Genomic DNA, 18,091 nt, shown 5'->3' with positions numbered 1-18,091 from the left:
AGAAGTCATAGTTGGAAGATTAGGAATTTCTGGGTGGATTTTGGGGTGGCTAATGTAAAGCTGGTGAGGTCACAAGGATAGAGAAGATAGAGTCCATAAATCAAATTAAAACATAATGATGAGAATGTAAAATTTATGGAGTTTCATTTTGTGAAATGCCTTGGGCCACTTGCCCTGTTAAATGCTGGGTGTTTGAGATGTTTTATTGAAGATAATTTATGCTTGGTTGTAGTTTCACCGGTGCTGGGAGCTGTAAATTACATAGGAACAAGAATAATTAGCCCCTCAAATGTGTTCTTCCACTCAAATGAGACTTGTGACTAAACTCCATAGATGCACCTTTTCCCTCATATTCCTTAATACCTTTAATAATTCATTTCAATCGCAGATGCAGAGTCTACAGAAGGATCTAGGTAGGCTGGGCGAATGGGCCAAGAACTGGCAAATGGAATTTAATGTTGGCAAGTGCGAGGTGGTCCACTTTGGTAGGAATAATGGTAGGAAGGATTATTACTTACGGGGCGAAAAACTGCAGCAGGCGACGGTGCAGAGGGACCTCGGGGTCCTTGTGCATGAGTCGCAAAAACCCAGCCTGCAGGTGCAGCAGGTGGTCAGGAAGGCGAATGGGATGCTGGCCTTCATAGCGAGGGGGATTGAATATAAAAGTAGGGAGGTCTTGCTGCGGCTGTATAGGGCATTGGTGAGGCCGCAGCTGGAGAACTGTGTGCAGTTTTGGGCGCCGTACTTACGCAAGGATATTTTGGCCTTGGAGGGAGTGCAGAGGAGGTTTACTAGGCTGATGCCGGAGTTGACGGGGTTAAGCTATGAGGAGAGGCTGAATAAACTAGGCTTGTACTCGTTAGAGTTTAGAAGAATGAGGGGAGATCTCATTGAGACATATAAGATGATGAATAGGATGGATAGGATAGAGGTGGAGAGACTCTTCCCGCTCAGAAAGGACAGTAGGACTAGGGGGCACAGCCTCAAGATAAAGGGGGGGGGGGCGGTTTAGAACGGAGTTGAGGAGGAACTTCTTCACTCAAAGGGTGGTGAATCTCTGGAATTCTCTGCCCATTGAGGTGGTGGAGGCTGCCTCACTAAATATTTTTAAGACACGGGTTGATGGGTTTTTGATAAGAGAGGGGATTAAGGGTTATGGGGAGAGGGCGGGAATGTGGAACTGAGCCACGACAGATCAGCCATGATCTTATTGAATGGCGGGGCAGGCTCGAAGGGCTAGATGGCCTACTCCTGCTCCTATTTCTTATGTTCTTATGTTCTAGAATGGGCCAAAATTTGGTAGATGGACTTTAATGTGGATAAGTGTGAGGTTATCCATTTATCCAACAAATAGAAAGGCAAATTATTTAAACGGAAAATAGATTCAAAATATATCTGGGCAGAAGGATCTGGATGTCTTTGTTCATGAATTGCAGAAAGTCAGTATGCAGGTACAGCATATAACAAAAAAGGCAAATGGAATGTGAGCAAGTATCACAAAAGGATTGGAGTATAGAAGTAGAGAAGTATTGTTGCAATTGTAGAAGGTGTTGGTGAGACCACATCAGGAGGATTGTGTCCAATTTTGGTCTCCTTATTTGAGTAAGGGTGTGGTGACATTAGAGGCAATTCAGAGGAGATTCACCAGTTTGATTCTGGAGATGAAAGGGTTGACAAATATGAGGAGAGATTAATCAATTTGGGCTTATACCCATTGGAGTTTAGTGGGGTGAGAGGGGATCTTATCAGGGTATATAAAATTCTAAAAGGAATTGATAAGATAAATGTAGACCAAATGGTTCCACTTGTGGGGCAATCTTGACAAGAGTCACAGGTACAGGTTGAGAGGTAGTAAATTTAAAACTAAGTTGAGGAGGAACCACTTCGTGCAGAGGGTGGCGAATTTGTGGAACTTGCTGCCCCATCGTGCAGTGAAGTCTGAATCATTAAATGATTTCAAGGAGATAGATATATTTCTGAAAAAAAGTGGGATAAAGGGATAGATATGGGGAACAGATAGGGAGGTGGATTTAAGATCAGGAAAAGATCAACCATGATCTGATGGAATGGTGCAGCAGGCTCATAGAGCTGAATTGCTGACTTCTGCTCCTAATTCATATGTTCCTATGTACCTAATGAAAGTCCACATAAATAACATGCAGTAACATTTGCCCTGTCCAATAATTCAGTCACATTCAAAAAAGTATGATCAGTTTGTTGGGCATGGCCTATTATTTACTTATTCATTTTGGAATTTCTTTACTAATCTGAAATCTTTCAAGGTATTCAGTCACTGAATTCTTAATTATAGTAATTTCCGAACAAACATGTTTTGGCTAATTGATCTACAATTTCCTGGAGTGGGATTCTCTGGCTGTTCATGCTGGCGGGATTTTCTGGTCCGATTGCAGTGAATGGAGATTTGGCTGAGTGCCAAATTCTGTGTCCTCGCTTGCAGCAGCGCCAGGTGTGAACGGCCAGAAAATTTCAGCCTTGGTTTCCCCATCTCACCTTACTTAAAACAGCAGAAATGTGCAATTTATCAAACTCAAGGGATAGTTCCAGAATTGAGTGAACTTCAGAACATTCTACTACAGTATCTGCAAAGTTCTCACCGAAAGACATTAAAAATCTGGGAAAAAAACATGTGGTGCTCTTTAGTGCCATTATTTGCTTCATTACTATTAATTTCCTTACGTTAATTTTGATAAGTTCCCATCTTTGATTGAAAGTTCATTCTCTGCATGTCTGGCATACTGAACTTTTCCTCTACTGTAAAGACTGATGCAAAGTTAATTGGTTATCATGCCCACAATTTCTTTTATTTTCATTTATAATATCACTTGTCCCTCTTTACCACATTATTTTACTTGATAGAATTCTCAAGTTTTTGTGTTGATATCCTTTTCATTGTCCCTCTTTGTTGCTTTTACAATGTTTTGTTATTCTTTGTATCCCTCCCTTTTGTCATGACCTGTGCTTTATTTTTGCATTTTTGTTTGCTTTCCCTTTTAGTTTTGAATTGTCCCTGGCCCTTTTTGTTGTCCATGGTTAGTTTATTGGCAGGTAGAACTCATACTCCTTTGGTATATATACATATACAATATATATATATATTTACATCACCCACTGATGCTATTAACTGATTTGCCTAGATTTATAATTCACTCAAATCATGACTGTTCACGTCTGAGCCTGGATATGAGTGTTGATAAGCTATCCCATGGTTGAACTAAGCTTTCCTCAACTGACATCCTCATAATCCCACATTTTTCATTGCAAATGAGAATGTTAGCCTTGGCTGTGAACCACCACAAGTATATATCAGGGCTTTTCCTGATATATAAGAACATAAGAACATAAGAAATAGGAGCAGGAGTAGGCCATCTAGCCCCTCGAGTCTGCCCCGCCATTCAATAAGATCATGGCTGATCTGTCGTGTCTCAGTTCCACATTCCCGCCCTCTCCCCATAACCCTTAATCCCCTTGCCTATCAAAAACCTATCAACCCGCGTCTTAAATATATTTAGCGAGGCAGCCTCCACCACTTCAACGGGCAGAGAACTCCAGAGATTCACCACCCTTTGAGTGAAGAAGTTCCTCCTCAACTCCGTTCTAAACCGCCCCCCCCTTTATCCTGAGGCTGTGCCCCCTAGTCCTACTGTCCTTTCTGAGCGAGAAGAGTCTCTCCACCTCTATCCTATCCATCCCATTCATCATCTTATATGTCTCAATGAGATCTCCCCTCATTCTTCTAAACTTAACGAGTACAAGCCTAGTTTATTCAGCCTCTCCTCATAGTTCAACTCCCTCAACTCCTGTATCAGCCTAGTAAACCTCCTCTGCACTCCCTCCAAGGCCAAAATATCCTTGTGTAAGTGCGGCGACCAAAACTGCACACGGTACTCCAGCTGCGGCCTCACCAGTGCCCTGTACAGTTGCAGCAAGACCTCCCTACTTTTATATTCAATCCCACTTGCTATGAAGGCCAGCATCCCATTTGCCTTCCTGACCACCTGCTGCACCTGCAGGCTGGGTTTTTGCGACTCATGCACAAGGACCCCAAGGTCCCTCTGCACCATCGCATGCTGCTGTTTTTCGCCATGTAAGTCATAGTCCTACCATTATTCCTACCAAAGTGGACAACTTCGCATTTGCCAACATTAAATTCCATTTGCCAGTTCCTGGCCCATTTGCCCAGCCTATATAGATCCTTCTGCAGACTCTCCGCACAATTTGTCGTTCCACCAATCTTGGTGTCATCAGCAAATTTCGACACCATACACTCGGTTCTCTCCTCCAGATTATCTATATAAATGGTAGATAGCTGAGGCCCCAGCACCGACCCCTGGGGCACTCCACTAGTCACCAACCGCCAATCCGAATAGCACCCATTGACCCCCACTCTCTGCCTCCTATTTGACAGCCAATCCCCTATCCACGCTAACACCCTACCCCCAACTTCATGCCCCCTGACCTTCTGCAATAACCTCTTGTGAGGCACCTTATCAAACGCTTTCTGAAAATCAAGAAACACCACATCCACCGGCTCTCCTCTATCCACCGCCCTAGACACATCCTCATAGAACTCCAATAAATTCGTCAGACACGACTTCCCCTTAACGAAACCGTGCTGCATCTGCTCTATCAAACAATTCTCCTCAAGATGCCTCGCTATTTTCTCCTTGATCACGGATTCTAACATTTTTCCTACAACAGACATTAAACTAACCGGCCTATAATTCCCTGCCTTTTGCCTGCCACCCTTCTTAAACAACGGCGTAACATTAGCCATTTTCCAATCTTCTGGCACTTCCCCGGAATCCAGCGACGTTTGGAAAATAATCACCAAGGCATCCACTATCACCTCCGCCATTTCTTTCAGAACCCTTGGATGCATTCCATCCGGTCCTGGGGACTTGTCCACAATCAGTCCCTCCAGTCTGTCAGGCACTGCCTCTCTAGTAACAATAATGTCATTCAGGCCCTCCACTCCTACCATCTTTCCATCACTAACACCCGGCAAATTATTCACGTCCTCCTCTGTGAAGACCGAAACAAAAAAGTTATTCAAAGCCTCAGCCATTTCCCCATCCCCCACCACTAAGTCCCCCCTCTCATCCTCTAAGGGTCCAACGTTCACCCTAGCCAGCCTCTTCCTTTTTATATATTTATAAAAACTCTTGCTATCCTTTTTTATATTAAGCGCTAGCCCAGCTTCATAGTTTATCCTACCCTTCTTTATCAACTTCTTTGTCATTCTTTGTTGACATTTAAACCTCTCCCAATCCTCTTCTCGCCCACTACTCTTAGCTATTCTAAACACATCCGCTTTTAACACTTTCCTTTACCTCCTTCGTTATCCACGGCTGATTATCTCTCCTCCTACGATCCTTTTTAACCATCGGAATAAATTTCTGCTGAGCACCAAGAAAGATCTCCTTAAAGATCCTCCACTGTTCCTTAGTAGACCTACCTTCCAACGCGCTCCCCCAATCAACATTCGCCAATTCCTCTCTCATCCTACCGTACTCCCCTCTGTTCAAACAAAGGACGCATGTCCGGGAACCCACTTTCTCCTCCTCCATTTGCATCAGAAACTCCACCATACAATGATCACTCTTCCCAAGAGGATCCTTCACCACAAGGTCCCTAATTCTACCCGCCTCATTACATAACACCAGATCCAAGATAGCTCGCTCCCTCGTCGGCTCCAACACACACTGTTCAAGGAAACTATCCTGGCAGCATTCCAAGGACTCTTCCTCAAGCCCAACGCGTCCAACATGGGTCGACCAATCAATATGTAGATTGAAATCCCCCATAATTATCGCCGTTCCATTCCTGCACGCTGCATTTATTTGCGCGTTAACAGTCCGCCCCACCTCCATATCATTATTTGGGGGCCTATAAACGACACCCACCAGCGTCTTCCTCCCTTTGTTGTTCCTAATCTCCACCCACAATGATTCCACTTTCTGCTCTTTGGCTCCTATATCATCCCTCATCCCTTACTACCACCCTGATGCTATCCTTAATTAGTAGAGCTATGCACCCCCCCCCCGCCTTTTTCCTCCTGCCTATCCTTCCTAAACACTTGATACCCCTGTACATTCAGCTCCCAGTCCCTGTCACCTTGCAGCCACGTCTGATACACTAGGTATACTGATGATTGGGCTGAGTGACCTGTATAGCTAACGTAGTCCTGGGTCCTTCTTGCCCTTATCTGGCATATTCTGCATTTACCCGCTGAACCCTTGAAGCAGTTTGTTGCTTCACATTAAGCACTGGGACAGATGCTGACTATAGAGTCACTTCATGCTGCATTTATTAAACTAACATCCTGGGGTCCAACTGTTCTTGCACTGCGGGACATTTTGGAGTAATTTTCAGTCTGAGTGGAACCTTGGTTGAGTGGTTGTGGTGTTACTGAGCCTGTTTCAAATTTCATACATTGGCCAGACTCTCAGGAAAAACATTTTAAATCCTTGTCACAGTTAGAAAATATAATATCACCACATTAACATTGTCAAAGCTGAATCACAGCTTAGAAAGACCTGGCATTTATTAAATTTGGTCATGTACAGACATCACTTTCAACATAAATATAGCACATTATGTTTGATTAGGAATAATGACAACAAAACAATCCTAAGGGTGCAAACTGTTGCTATCTGAACGTTCTAAGTTACAGTGTTCATTGAATAATTCAGGTGAAATATTAAACTGAGCACCTCCTTCAACACTCTCAAAAGGATTTGAAAGGTCTCGAGAAACTATTTTGAAGTAGAACAGGGGAGTTATCCCCAGAGATTTGGCCAATATTCATCCCTCAATTAATATTGCTAAAACATATGATCTGGCCATAATCACATTGCTGTTTGGAGGAGGCTGCTATGCACAAATTGGCTTTTGTGTTTTTTCCGCATTACAAGAGTGACTACACTTCAAAAGTAATTCATTGGTTAAGCACATTTGGACATCCAGAAGTTGTGAAAGGTGCTACATAAATGCAATAATACCAGTTATTAACTTGAACAGTTGGATTCTAGCCTATCAGTTTCTTGTATGGGAATCATAGTGAATACCACAGCCAGGACATATGAATATAAACATGCAGCAACCAAGTAATAAATTCATAAGATATAGGAGCAGAATTAGGCTATTTGGCCCATCGAGTCTGCTCTGCCATTTGATCATGGTTGATATGCTCCTCATTCCCATTTTCCTGCCTTGTTCCCAGAACTCTTCAACCCATTACTAATTAAAAATCTTTCTAACTTCTCAAATTTACTCACTGTCCCAGCATCCACAGCACTTTGGGGTAGCAAATTCCACAGATTCACAACCCTTTGAGAGAAGTAGTTTCTCCTCAACTCTGTTTTAAGTTTGCCACCCCTTATCCTAAGACCATGACCTCTCATCCTAGAATGCCCCACAAGAGGAAGTATCCTCTCCATGTCTATTTTATCCATATCTTTTATCCTCCCGTATACCTCAATTTGATCTCCCCTCATTCTTCTAAATTCCAGAGAGTATAGGCCTAAACTGTTCAATTCCTCTTCTCTGGAATCAAAGCCCTCATCTCTGGAATCAATCTAGTGATCCACCTCTGAACTGCCTCCAATGCCACTACATCTTCCCTCAAATAAGGGGACCAAAACTGCACAATACTCCAGGTGCGGCCTCAATGCCTTGTATAGTTGCAACAATACTTCCTTATTTTTATGTTCTATTGCTTTAGCTATAAACGCCAACATTCCATTTGCTTTATTATCTGCCGAGTCTGCATCCTAGTTTTCTGTGATTCGTGAACGGAGACACCCAGATCCCTCTGCACTGAAGCACCCTGAAGTCTCACCCCATTTAGATAATAAGTCATCTTCCCATTTTTTGGATGTTGGGACAGTGAGTAAATTTGAGGAGTGAGACCAAAATGCATGATACCACACTTATTACACATTAAAGTCCATCTGCCACATTTTGGCTCACTCTCCTAACCTATCTATATCCATTTGTAAGGTTCTTATTTCCTCATTGCAACTTACTGTCCTGCCTATTTTTGTGTCATCTGCAAATTTAGCTATAGAGGCTTCTTAATCCTATATCTAATCATTAATATAGATTGTAAATAGCTGGGGCCCAAGGACCGATCCCTGTGGCACCCCACTAGTTACTTCTTGCCATCCAGAAAAAAAAATTTAGCCTGACTCTCTGTCTTCTGTCCATCAGCCAGTCATCAATCCAAACTAATTAATTACCCCATATCACATGTGACCTAATGTCGTGAATTAACCTTTTGTGCGGCACCTTATCAAACGCCTACTACATCTACAGGAACCCCATTATCCACTTTGCTTGTTACATCTTCGAAGAACTCTAGCAAATTAGTCCAACATGATTTGCCCTTCATAAAACCACGCTGACTCTGATGGATAGTGTTTTGACTTTCCAAATGTCCTGATGTTGCTTCCTCGATAATTGATTCTAACACTTTCCCAACAACAGATGTTAAACTAACTGGTCTATAATTTCCCACATTTTGCCTCCCTCCCTTTTTGAATAAGAGCGTTACAGTAGCATTTTTCAATCCACTGGAACCTTCCCTGTGTCCAAGGAAGTTTGGAATATGGAATAATGGCTCCAATATCTCCGCTGCCACTTCATTTAATTCCCTAGGATGTTCTCAAGTGAAGGTTACTGTACTAAGTCAGTAAGATTATTGCTATTTAAGGCACAGCAGATTAATAGGCAGCAATACAATCAATATACTGCATGTATTTCTGAATGTTTTGGTACATTCCCCTTAGATGTTTTAATCTTTCCCCAGTTTGCAGTAAGTCTGGTTGTGAACTCTTACCCAGATTAATGTGATTCCACCCTTTGATCAGAATACCTTTGTGTTATACTCTGGTTGAAGCTTTCTCCTTCAACAGGTAAGTTTGAGTCATGGCTCAGTGCTACCTCACAGTGCCAGGGACCCGGATTCAGTTCCACCCTTGGGTAACTGAGTGGGGTTTGCATGTTCTCCCCATGTCTGTCTGGGTTTCCTTCCACAATTCAAAGATGTGCAGGTGAGATTAATTGGCTATGCAAAATTGCCCCTCAGTATTAGGGGGACTAGCAGTGTAAATATGTGGGTTTAGGGGATGGGGCCTGGGTAGGAATTTTGTTGGTGCAGGTTCAATGGGCTGAATGGTCTCCTTCTGCACTGTAGGGAGTCCATGACTTAGCCGATGATTCATGCTCCCAACCTGGTGGTTGAGAGTCAAATCTGAAACCCTTCAAATGATTTTTGCAAAGAGATATTACTGTGTAATGGACAGTAAAACTGGAATACCACTTGATTATTACAGGGGAGTGCAAGGAGACTTTATCTACCATTTCTGACCCCAAGACCAAACATATTTATGGGAGAAAAGAAGGTGCTTGGATGAAAGATCCATTGTCAAAAGGCGATAAAATCTACATCACCAACTACTATTACGGCAATACCCTGGTGGAGTTTCGCAACATGGAAAACTTCAAACAAGGTGAGAGCATAAAATCTCAAACACTAACAGCTTGACCAGCCTTCCATATTCAGTCCTTCCATTAACGAGAAACAACCTGTTCCTTTAGAGACCCAACAATTTCAGCCTGAAAACAAGTTCCGCTAAGTCCTTTGTCACTCCAGATATTTGCTTAAGATGTTCCAGTGAAACTACAATGAGCTTTGCTATACAGTTTTCTGCTGCCTTCAGTTCTGCTTATAAAAACATTATGAACTACACACTTGAGTTCTATACAGTCCTGACTCACAAAAACATAGGTCTGGCTGACACTACTTGATGTTGAATTGGAGAGATTTGTGGCAAGCTGATTCATCACTTTAATTTGTTCCCAATTTTGGCTTCTTAATTTTGCCTGCACATCTGAGTGGAAGTTGGCAGCAGAGTCACCTCACTTAGTTGTGTAATATTTGACATTTTCCCTGGTGAAGGAATGGTGAGTGGTGTTGGAGAAATGGAATTTAAGAGTTTGGCGAGTTTTTAAAAAATTCCCACAGCAAATAAAAGATGAAAACAAATGGAAACGCTAGAGGTCCACGTAGCTAGAATTGTAACTTGGCCCTTTTTTTTAACCTGCCTCAGTTAATCTTGCATTATTCAACAAGACTCTATGGGGAGAGGGAACACATGCTGCATAGATAAGGGCATGCAAATTTATGGCTACTGTTAATTAACTGAGGAAAACAGAAGATCTAGGAAGATTTGATGAGATGTGTCAGCTTTTGTCAAGCCAAGAATCAATCAAGCAGCAAAAAAAAATGGGGGTGATGGTACGGTTTGTGTCTGATGCTTGCTTTGGTGGCAATGCAAATTCATGGAATACAAAACACAAAGAAAGGACCTGGCTCAGCTGTGATATCCTCCATTATGGAATGGTTGCCACTTACTGTTTATATGCATGAGTATTGACTACATAGGTATGTGACAAGAAGAGCTGCCAGCAGCCAGGCAAAACAATCCAAACATGAGGAGCTGCTTTCAGGGAAGAAAACTGAAGGAAAAATCCCAAAAGACTATTGATTTCATGTTTTTGATGGATTTATGGAATATGTTAGTCTTGCTGTTGTGCATAATCCAACATAACAGTAATAAGCTCTAACCTCAAATGTGTAATTCAGTACTGAGCTTTCAAAGATCTCATTCACCACAGAATCATTGTGCCCAGCTCTTGAATTCCTCATCCCACAACATCTCTGAGGTCACATAACACTGAGCAGGAAGGGAGACAAGATGATACAGAGGGTGAATCACTTCCTGGAGAGGACTTGGATTCCCTGTGGAAACAACTTCAAAAGAATCAATGTCCATTCCTTGGAGTGGACTGCAGGCACAGATCTTTCAAGCAATGACTGGGAGGGGGATTAATGCTGGAGAGAGGATGGAAAAATAAGAGGTAGATTTAAAGATCAACAGAGGTGCACATCAATTTCCTTTTCAACTTCCTGTTTAAGCACCAACATTTTGCAAAGATTTCCTTCATTGTGAAATTCAGATTAGTTCAATCGTGGTCAACTCCCATTCAAGCAAGAAGAAGCTAATCAACGGATTTGACTTAATGCCTGTGAATGATGGTTAAACAAATACTTTGTTAAACAGCTGCATGGGTTTGCTGGTCAGGCAGTGAAGGCCAGATTGTGATATCACCAAACTGCACCATAAAGACTTGAGCATAAAGAGAGAGCATTAAACACAGGTTAAGCCAATTTCCCAGCTCCTGCGGTTCTTACAGGTTCTGCAACTGAAAACTGAGGGCTCTAGAAAATACTGTAATGTTACCTGCTCCAGTAGTTTCAGTTCAAACACTTTAGGTAAGGATAAGTTGGTGAGCTACAAATGCAACGCAAGATGACCTTTCTACAGCCCAAAAATGCAGTTGAACCTGAAATTACAGTAACCTTAGTGTGGAAAGTTGTTCTTAAATCTTTCATATTCATAATTTTGAGACTTGATTTTCTGTTCAACTTTGAAATTAATAATGGAAATTATTTGATATATGTTCTGAGTTAACTTTCTTTCTGAGCTCTCGTGGACCTATTTGCAGGCCCATCAAGCTATGGAATTCTTGCAGCACGGGATTTTTTGTTGATCAGTTATCCTTGAGAGAGTCAAATTAACACATCAAGAAGCAGCACTGTTTCAGCTTCTGGAACACAAAAGCAAGAGGGGTCCATGAAAATTGTATGACCTACAAGTAGATGTTGCCTAATATACATGCCAAAAATGATAAAATAATTTCTCCCAGATTGTGGAAATAATTTTAAATATGAAAACGGCCGGACATTTTTAAATATAAGGAATGAAGCAGCGTTCATATCTGTTAGCCTGTCCTGCGTCCCAACATGAAATGATACATTGGCCACAGTTTCGCCACTAATTACAGCTGAACTTCCCTTCAAAAACAATAATAATGTCTCAATAAATACACAGTCTCCAAGGACAGCAGAAAACTCAGTCAAGATTACGTTTCCCTTGGGGATCAAACAATCCTTTATTATTAGAGAAGTTATGAAAGAGGTGATTCCATTGAAAATTTCTTAATTGACTCGCAGTACTCAGGTGAGTGACATGGTTTCCCTGTTGGCGGGAATGGCTAAATATAAAAAATGTGTTTGCCTAGGCTGTAGTTCAGCAACAATGGTGGAAGGGGCTGAAGCATGCCATCTGTGTACCGGTGACTTGGTTGAAACACAGTCTTACTGGCAGCTCTTGGCCGCTATCTGATTTCTCTTAAATTTTGTCAAGTTATTTTGAGTGTATGCAACTAATGCACTGAAATTATGACATGACAGATTGGTTAGGTGTTCAGACAGGAGTTGCAGATCATTATAGCTTCTGTATCAAATATTCAGTTACTCAACATCAAAATCCCTTGATTTAAATTTTAGCTTCTCTCTTTCAGTCAGTTATTCATGTTTCATTCATAAATCATCCAAACTCCTTAATTAGATCTAAACCAGAAACTGGGTGAACAAATAGATCATTCCAATCCCTTAGATTCCAGTCTTTGACTCACTCCAAGTTTTTGATCAGTATTCCAAGTCTAAGCCATTCAAATTGTTCAATAGGATTACTGTCTGCAACTTGTTCCTGGCATCCATTCCGTCATATCTGTGACAAAGATATGTAAGTGATTAAATGCAGATTTCAGCTTTTCCAAACCAAAATGGACAAGCAGCCTGTTATCTATATGAATGAGTTTTCATTTGGTAAGTACATTGCTTAATGTTGAGTCACACAGAAGAAGCTGGCTTTGACATTGCGAGAAGGTTGGGGTATGACACTGAAAACAATTTAATTTCTGTTGACGCTTCTGCACATTGGACAGGGCAAGGCAAGATCAAAGAACAAAGAACAAAAACAGCCTGGGAAACAGGCCCTTCGGCCCAACGAGCCCGCACCGCCATTTTAACATTACCAGTCCCCCCTCCGCCCATGACCCTTATAACAAAGAACAACACAGCACGGGAAACAGGCCCTTCGGCCCAACGAGCCCGCGCCGCCGTCCCACTGTCTCAGTGACCTATTCATGATTTTAGTCTACGCCTAATGTGCGAGGATCAGGGAGGTCCAATTTAGGGACAATTTAGTACCCAATCAATCAGCCTAAAAGCACCTCTATGTTTATGGCATTCCACATTGAGGGAAAACTAATTTAGGGACAATTTATTACCTCCAATCAGCCTAATAGCACATCTTTGGGATGTGGGAGGAAACCGGAGCACCCGGAGAAAACCCATATAAACACGGGGAGAATGCGCAAACTCCCACAGACACTGGCTCAAATCCATGTGTCTGCACAGCAAACAGTGATAGTCACTGAGCTGTCGTGTTGCCCAGCATCTGGTCCAGTTTAAGCGTACACTAACGACATGAAGTACTAGGCTATTCTCGAACATCCAAGAGCAGCCCTTGTATGACCCATTGCATGTATGCCCCTCGTTGGACAACAAGGCAGACCGACTTAAAACCTGTGAATTAAAAGAGAAAAACATTAGTATCAGTCCACATCCATATACATTACCAGCGATGTTCCCAAAACTAATGAACCTTATTTAAAACAATCTCCTATATCCTTCCATCTCCAACCCACTCATGTGCCTAAGTAACTCTTAAACAACTCCAGCGTGCTCGCCTCCACCACTTTGCTTGGCAGAGCATTCCGTACCCCCACTACCCTCTGTGTGAAAAACCTCCCTCTAATATCTGTGTTATACCTCTCCCCCCTCACCCTAAGCCCGTGGCCCCTCGTACTGTGCGTTTCTAACATAGGAAATAGCTTATCACTGTTTACTCTATCTATACCCTTCATAATCAGGTTGTACTGTTTTGGGATTCAGACAGACAAGCCTCTATCAAATTGAATGACAGAAAAGGCTGGATGGCCTCCCTACTTCACTCACATATGGGCAGCTTGATAATATTCATTGTTCAGGATCACACATGGGGAATGGGCACTTGGACAAGTGCTGGTCAGTAGCTGGTACTCATGGAACCTGAGCAACAGCCAATGTCCTCAAGCAAGGTAAGGAAAATGATTGGGAGCATTTGAAATGTAATCTTCAACGTACTGTTTACATCTTCTTCCAGGTCGCTGGAGTAACTCTTACAAACTTCCCTACAATTGGATTGGGACAGGCCATGTAGTATACAGTGGGGCTTTCTACTACAACAGAGCTTTCACACGCAATATCATCAAGTATGATCTGAAGCAAAGATATGTGGCTGCCTGGACCCTGCTTCACGATGCAGTGTACAATGAAGCCACACCCTGGAGATGGAGAGGCCACTCTGAAATAGACTTTGCTGTTGATGAGAATGGTTTGTGGGTGATTTATCCTGCCATTGATGAAGTGGGCTCCTTGCAAGAGGTCATAATCATTAGCAGGCTCAACACTGTCGACCTGTCAATTCAGAAAGAGACCACTTGGAGGACCGGCCTAAGGAAAAATTATTATGGCAACTGCTTCATAGTCTGTGGTGTGCTGTATGCAGTGGACAGCCACAATAGCAAGCATGCCAATATTTCATATGCTTATGACACCCACACAAATACTCAAATCAATCCAAGGTTGCCATTTACCAATGAGTATTCTTACACCACTCAGATTGACTACAACCCCAAAGAACGTATCCTGTATGCATGGGACAATGGTCATCAAGTCACATATGGTATCACATTCGCCTATTAGGATGGAAAACACAGACAATATGAAGTGCTTCCAGCTCTTGTCTTCGTTAAAAAAAAGTGTAAGAAGGGGAAATGATGTTCTTATATTCATTCACAGATTGTAGATCAATCTGTCTTTGTTAACATAACCATGGTAATCTGCTTCAAAAGAGAGACAGAGAGAAACACATGCACAGTAAGGGCCCCCTTTGACCTGCGCTTTACACAATAGTTGCATACCTTGCATGTCAAGCTGCAGAGGAGTAAGATGTCTGCCAGACTTCCCTGCTGAGTTTTAAATGGATCATTGTTCTTGCTCAAACTTAGCATGCTTGCTGACCAACAAAACCTGCATGCTCCTTTTGCATTTGTTGATTTGCAGAGAAGAATTCAGACTCTCTACCCCAGTCCCTGTGCTATGAACTGGCCTTCACTGTTCCTGTTGGAAATACTCAGAGATGATACAATTCCAGAGGTTTAATTCATAAGCTCTAAGTAACAAACAGCTAAGTTAAGCATCATAACATAATATCTTGAAAGATAGCATTACAACCAACAATTCAATGTTTCATCACCTTCCAAAGCCCAAATAGTTGACTTCTATTTCCCACATTCTGTAATGTGGATTATCTCCTCAATGACTGAAAGGTATGAACTATTGAATGATGTATTGCACCTTATGTTTATTGATTAGAGATGGCTGCTTCCTGTGGTGTGTACTATTAATAATAGATGTTCGTGATCACGTGCTTGAGAATTTACAGATATTTGCCCAACATCCCATTTTTTGCTAATAAATTGGATCAAAATCTTAGGTTTCTGGGATGGTTAGATCACAACTGTGGAGTAGAAAGCAGAAACTGTTATTTGTTAAGGAGTCTAAAACCGACAGCATATAATGTAACATTGTGTGCACTATAAGTGGTGCCCTATAGTCACAGTCAGTGAATGGAGAGTTTTAACTAGGCACCTGTTTAAAAGTAAGTGATCCCATTATGTCCAAGTATTTCTTCATCAAACCCTGCATCAGTTTAGATATTTTTGTTGAATATTTGATGCAGTGAAAATGTTTGCTTTATACAGAACATCTGCACACCATAAAGTTGACTGGAATTCCGTGGTGATACATTTGTCATCTAATTCACAGCCCATTCCATTTTTGAGTGAATCAGTATCGTCACTAAGGTGATGGACCTCAGTGTTTCTCCCCCTCCCCCCATCCCTGCAAGGGTCTGGAGTATGCTCTCCCAAGCCAAACATCAACTGGGCAGGGAGTAAAATTTGCTCGGTTGACAATTCCATTAGGTTACCTTGCGGTCTCTCATTCTGTACAATTATTTGGAAATTGTTCAAGACGTTACCAAACTCATTACACACAGGACTCTGAGATATGACAGAAACCTGCATATTATTTTGGGCGGGGGGTGGGTGTTGGTGGGCCAGTAGTTGATTTTAGATCCCAAGGGAGCCAAGAAAACAATGCAGCAGTTTTCCAACCTCCCTACTCACATCATTGCCACTGTAATAAGAGACCTGGTTGTTGTTTTCTAGTAATAAATACGCACGCATACACTTACAAAATACATGCACATTTGATAGCCATATCTGTAGGTTGTACTAGTGTTGGGAATTCCAACTGCTTTTGGCAAGGAAAGTGTTAACCTAAACCTCTGACACAAGGGTTGAACAGACATTGCACAAATCCTAAAATCTTCAAGATAATCTAAGTCAGATAATTCAAATTGTGTTTTGTCCCTGTACCATCTGACAAATCAAGAATGTATTGAGCAGCTGAACACAAGTAGGGTGGAGAGGTGGCAAATTGACTGATCCTCTCAATTTCAGAATTATACACTATGTCATGGGGAACATATTTTTGTGGCAACATAGTCATTAGCCCTTAACTTTCAGGCTCCTCAGTGTAAGATTTGGGAGTATCCCAAAAATGGGCTGGGGAATCTTTCTGGGAACTTCCCAGGGAAAGGTTTAAGCAGCAACTGTCCAGAAGTGTTAACTTCCTTTAGACAATTGCCGCATAAACCCTTGCTTGGGAACTTCCCACCTTTGGAAACCAACTGACAAAGCAATTTTAATTGCTAACTTTGGATGGTTTTGATAGTGTTACGCTAATAGTTATTCAGAAAAGATTAGAAGAAATTAAACCACTTCTAACTTTAATGCAATTATTTAAACTACCCAGACTGATACACGCACAGAACACCACCCCGTTTTCACCCCCCCCCCAACAGTTTTGAGTCCCTGGGCACTCCCGTCACGCCCAACACTTCCCCCACCCCTCTCATTACCAGTATTCCCCATCCAAAGCGGCACAGGATTCCCCACCCCTTACTCAATATCTGATCGCACCCTTGCCCCCCATCCCACTGCCAAATCCTATACACTTACATTAGACGCTTAACTTCTCCCTGGCCTGTTATTTTCATGGGATCTTTGAAATCACCTGCTTTATGGCTGTTAGTGCGACTTTGCTGCGATTTTATTAAACCCAGATGCTGGCCCCAGGGGCCCACTGTGCTGTCTGAGTTAGGAAGGGCAGGAGACACTGAAGAAATCTAGCGCAGGTAAGTGGGTATGGAATGACAATGCGACATTCATTGTCAGTCCAAGGATGTTATGGCCCGATTATGTTGTTACTGGATTAATAATCCAGAAGCCCTGGACTAATGATCCAGGGGCACATGTTCAAATTTCAACATGGCAGCTAGAGTATTTAAATTAATTAAATAAAATCTGTCATAAAAAACTGATGTCAGTAATGACAATCATGAAACTACTGGATTGTTTACAGAACCCATTTAAGTCACTGATATTCTTCAGGGAAAGAGACCTACTCTCATCATCCTTTCTGCTTTATATGTGATTTGAGACCCTTGGTTCACTCTTTCTCTGAAATGCCCCCCAGTAAGCACTCAGTTGCACTCAAGAACCATTACCTTTTCAAGTGCAATTAGGGATCAGCAATAAATGCTGGTCTTACTGGCGCCACCCATAATCATATGAAGTAATAAAATATCATAAGTGAACATACACGTCTCAGAGAAGATGGACACTGTGATCACACTCATACACAAGCAGTGTAATTGCAGATAAACAAAGACTGTTCTACTGGTTTCCAAGACCTACTATAAAGCTTGATGTACATCAGCATCCAACAGTTTATGCAATAAGCTGTAAGCAAATCTGAATAGGCTAAGGTATTCACTGCTCATTGTTAGGTAATCTTATCCAAAATGATTATACAATACTTTCCCTTGATGTGTGGAATATACTGATAATTACTGTAAGGTATAATACATGATAAGCTAAACCTGAGACTATACTGTAATAACTAAATGGATTGAATCCATTATCA

The 18,091-nt window shown here is 41.9% G+C and overlaps 1 protein-coding gene across 1 annotated transcript in view; it reads left to right on the top strand.

Annotated features, from left to right (window-relative positions):
* LOC145347954 (olfactomedin-like protein 2B) overlaps window positions 1–16,915 on the top strand; it is a 53,511-nt gene extending 36,596 nt beyond the window's left edge. The window contains exons 7-8 of the mRNA XM_080195968.1: window positions 9,357–9,533; window positions 14,139–16,915. Of these exons, the coding sequence (XP_080052094.1) occupies window positions 9,357–9,533; window positions 14,139–14,740 (779 nt within the window). The 3' untranslated portion in view covers window positions 14,741–16,915. The remainder of the gene's footprint in view (window positions 1–9,356; window positions 9,534–14,138) is intronic.
* The last annotated feature ends 1,176 nt before the right edge of the window (window positions 16,916–18,091 follow it).

This window comes from Carcharhinus amblyrhynchos, chromosome 9 (assembly GCF_965287045.1).
Source record: "Carcharhinus amblyrhynchos chromosome 9, sCarAmb.v2.hapA, whole genome shotgun sequence".
Lineage (NCBI taxonomy): Eukaryota > Metazoa > Chordata > Chondrichthyes > Carcharhiniformes > Carcharhinidae > Carcharhinus > Carcharhinus amblyrhynchos.
Note: the sequence above shows the minus strand (reverse complement) of the source record. Positions and strands in the feature narration are given on the sequence as shown.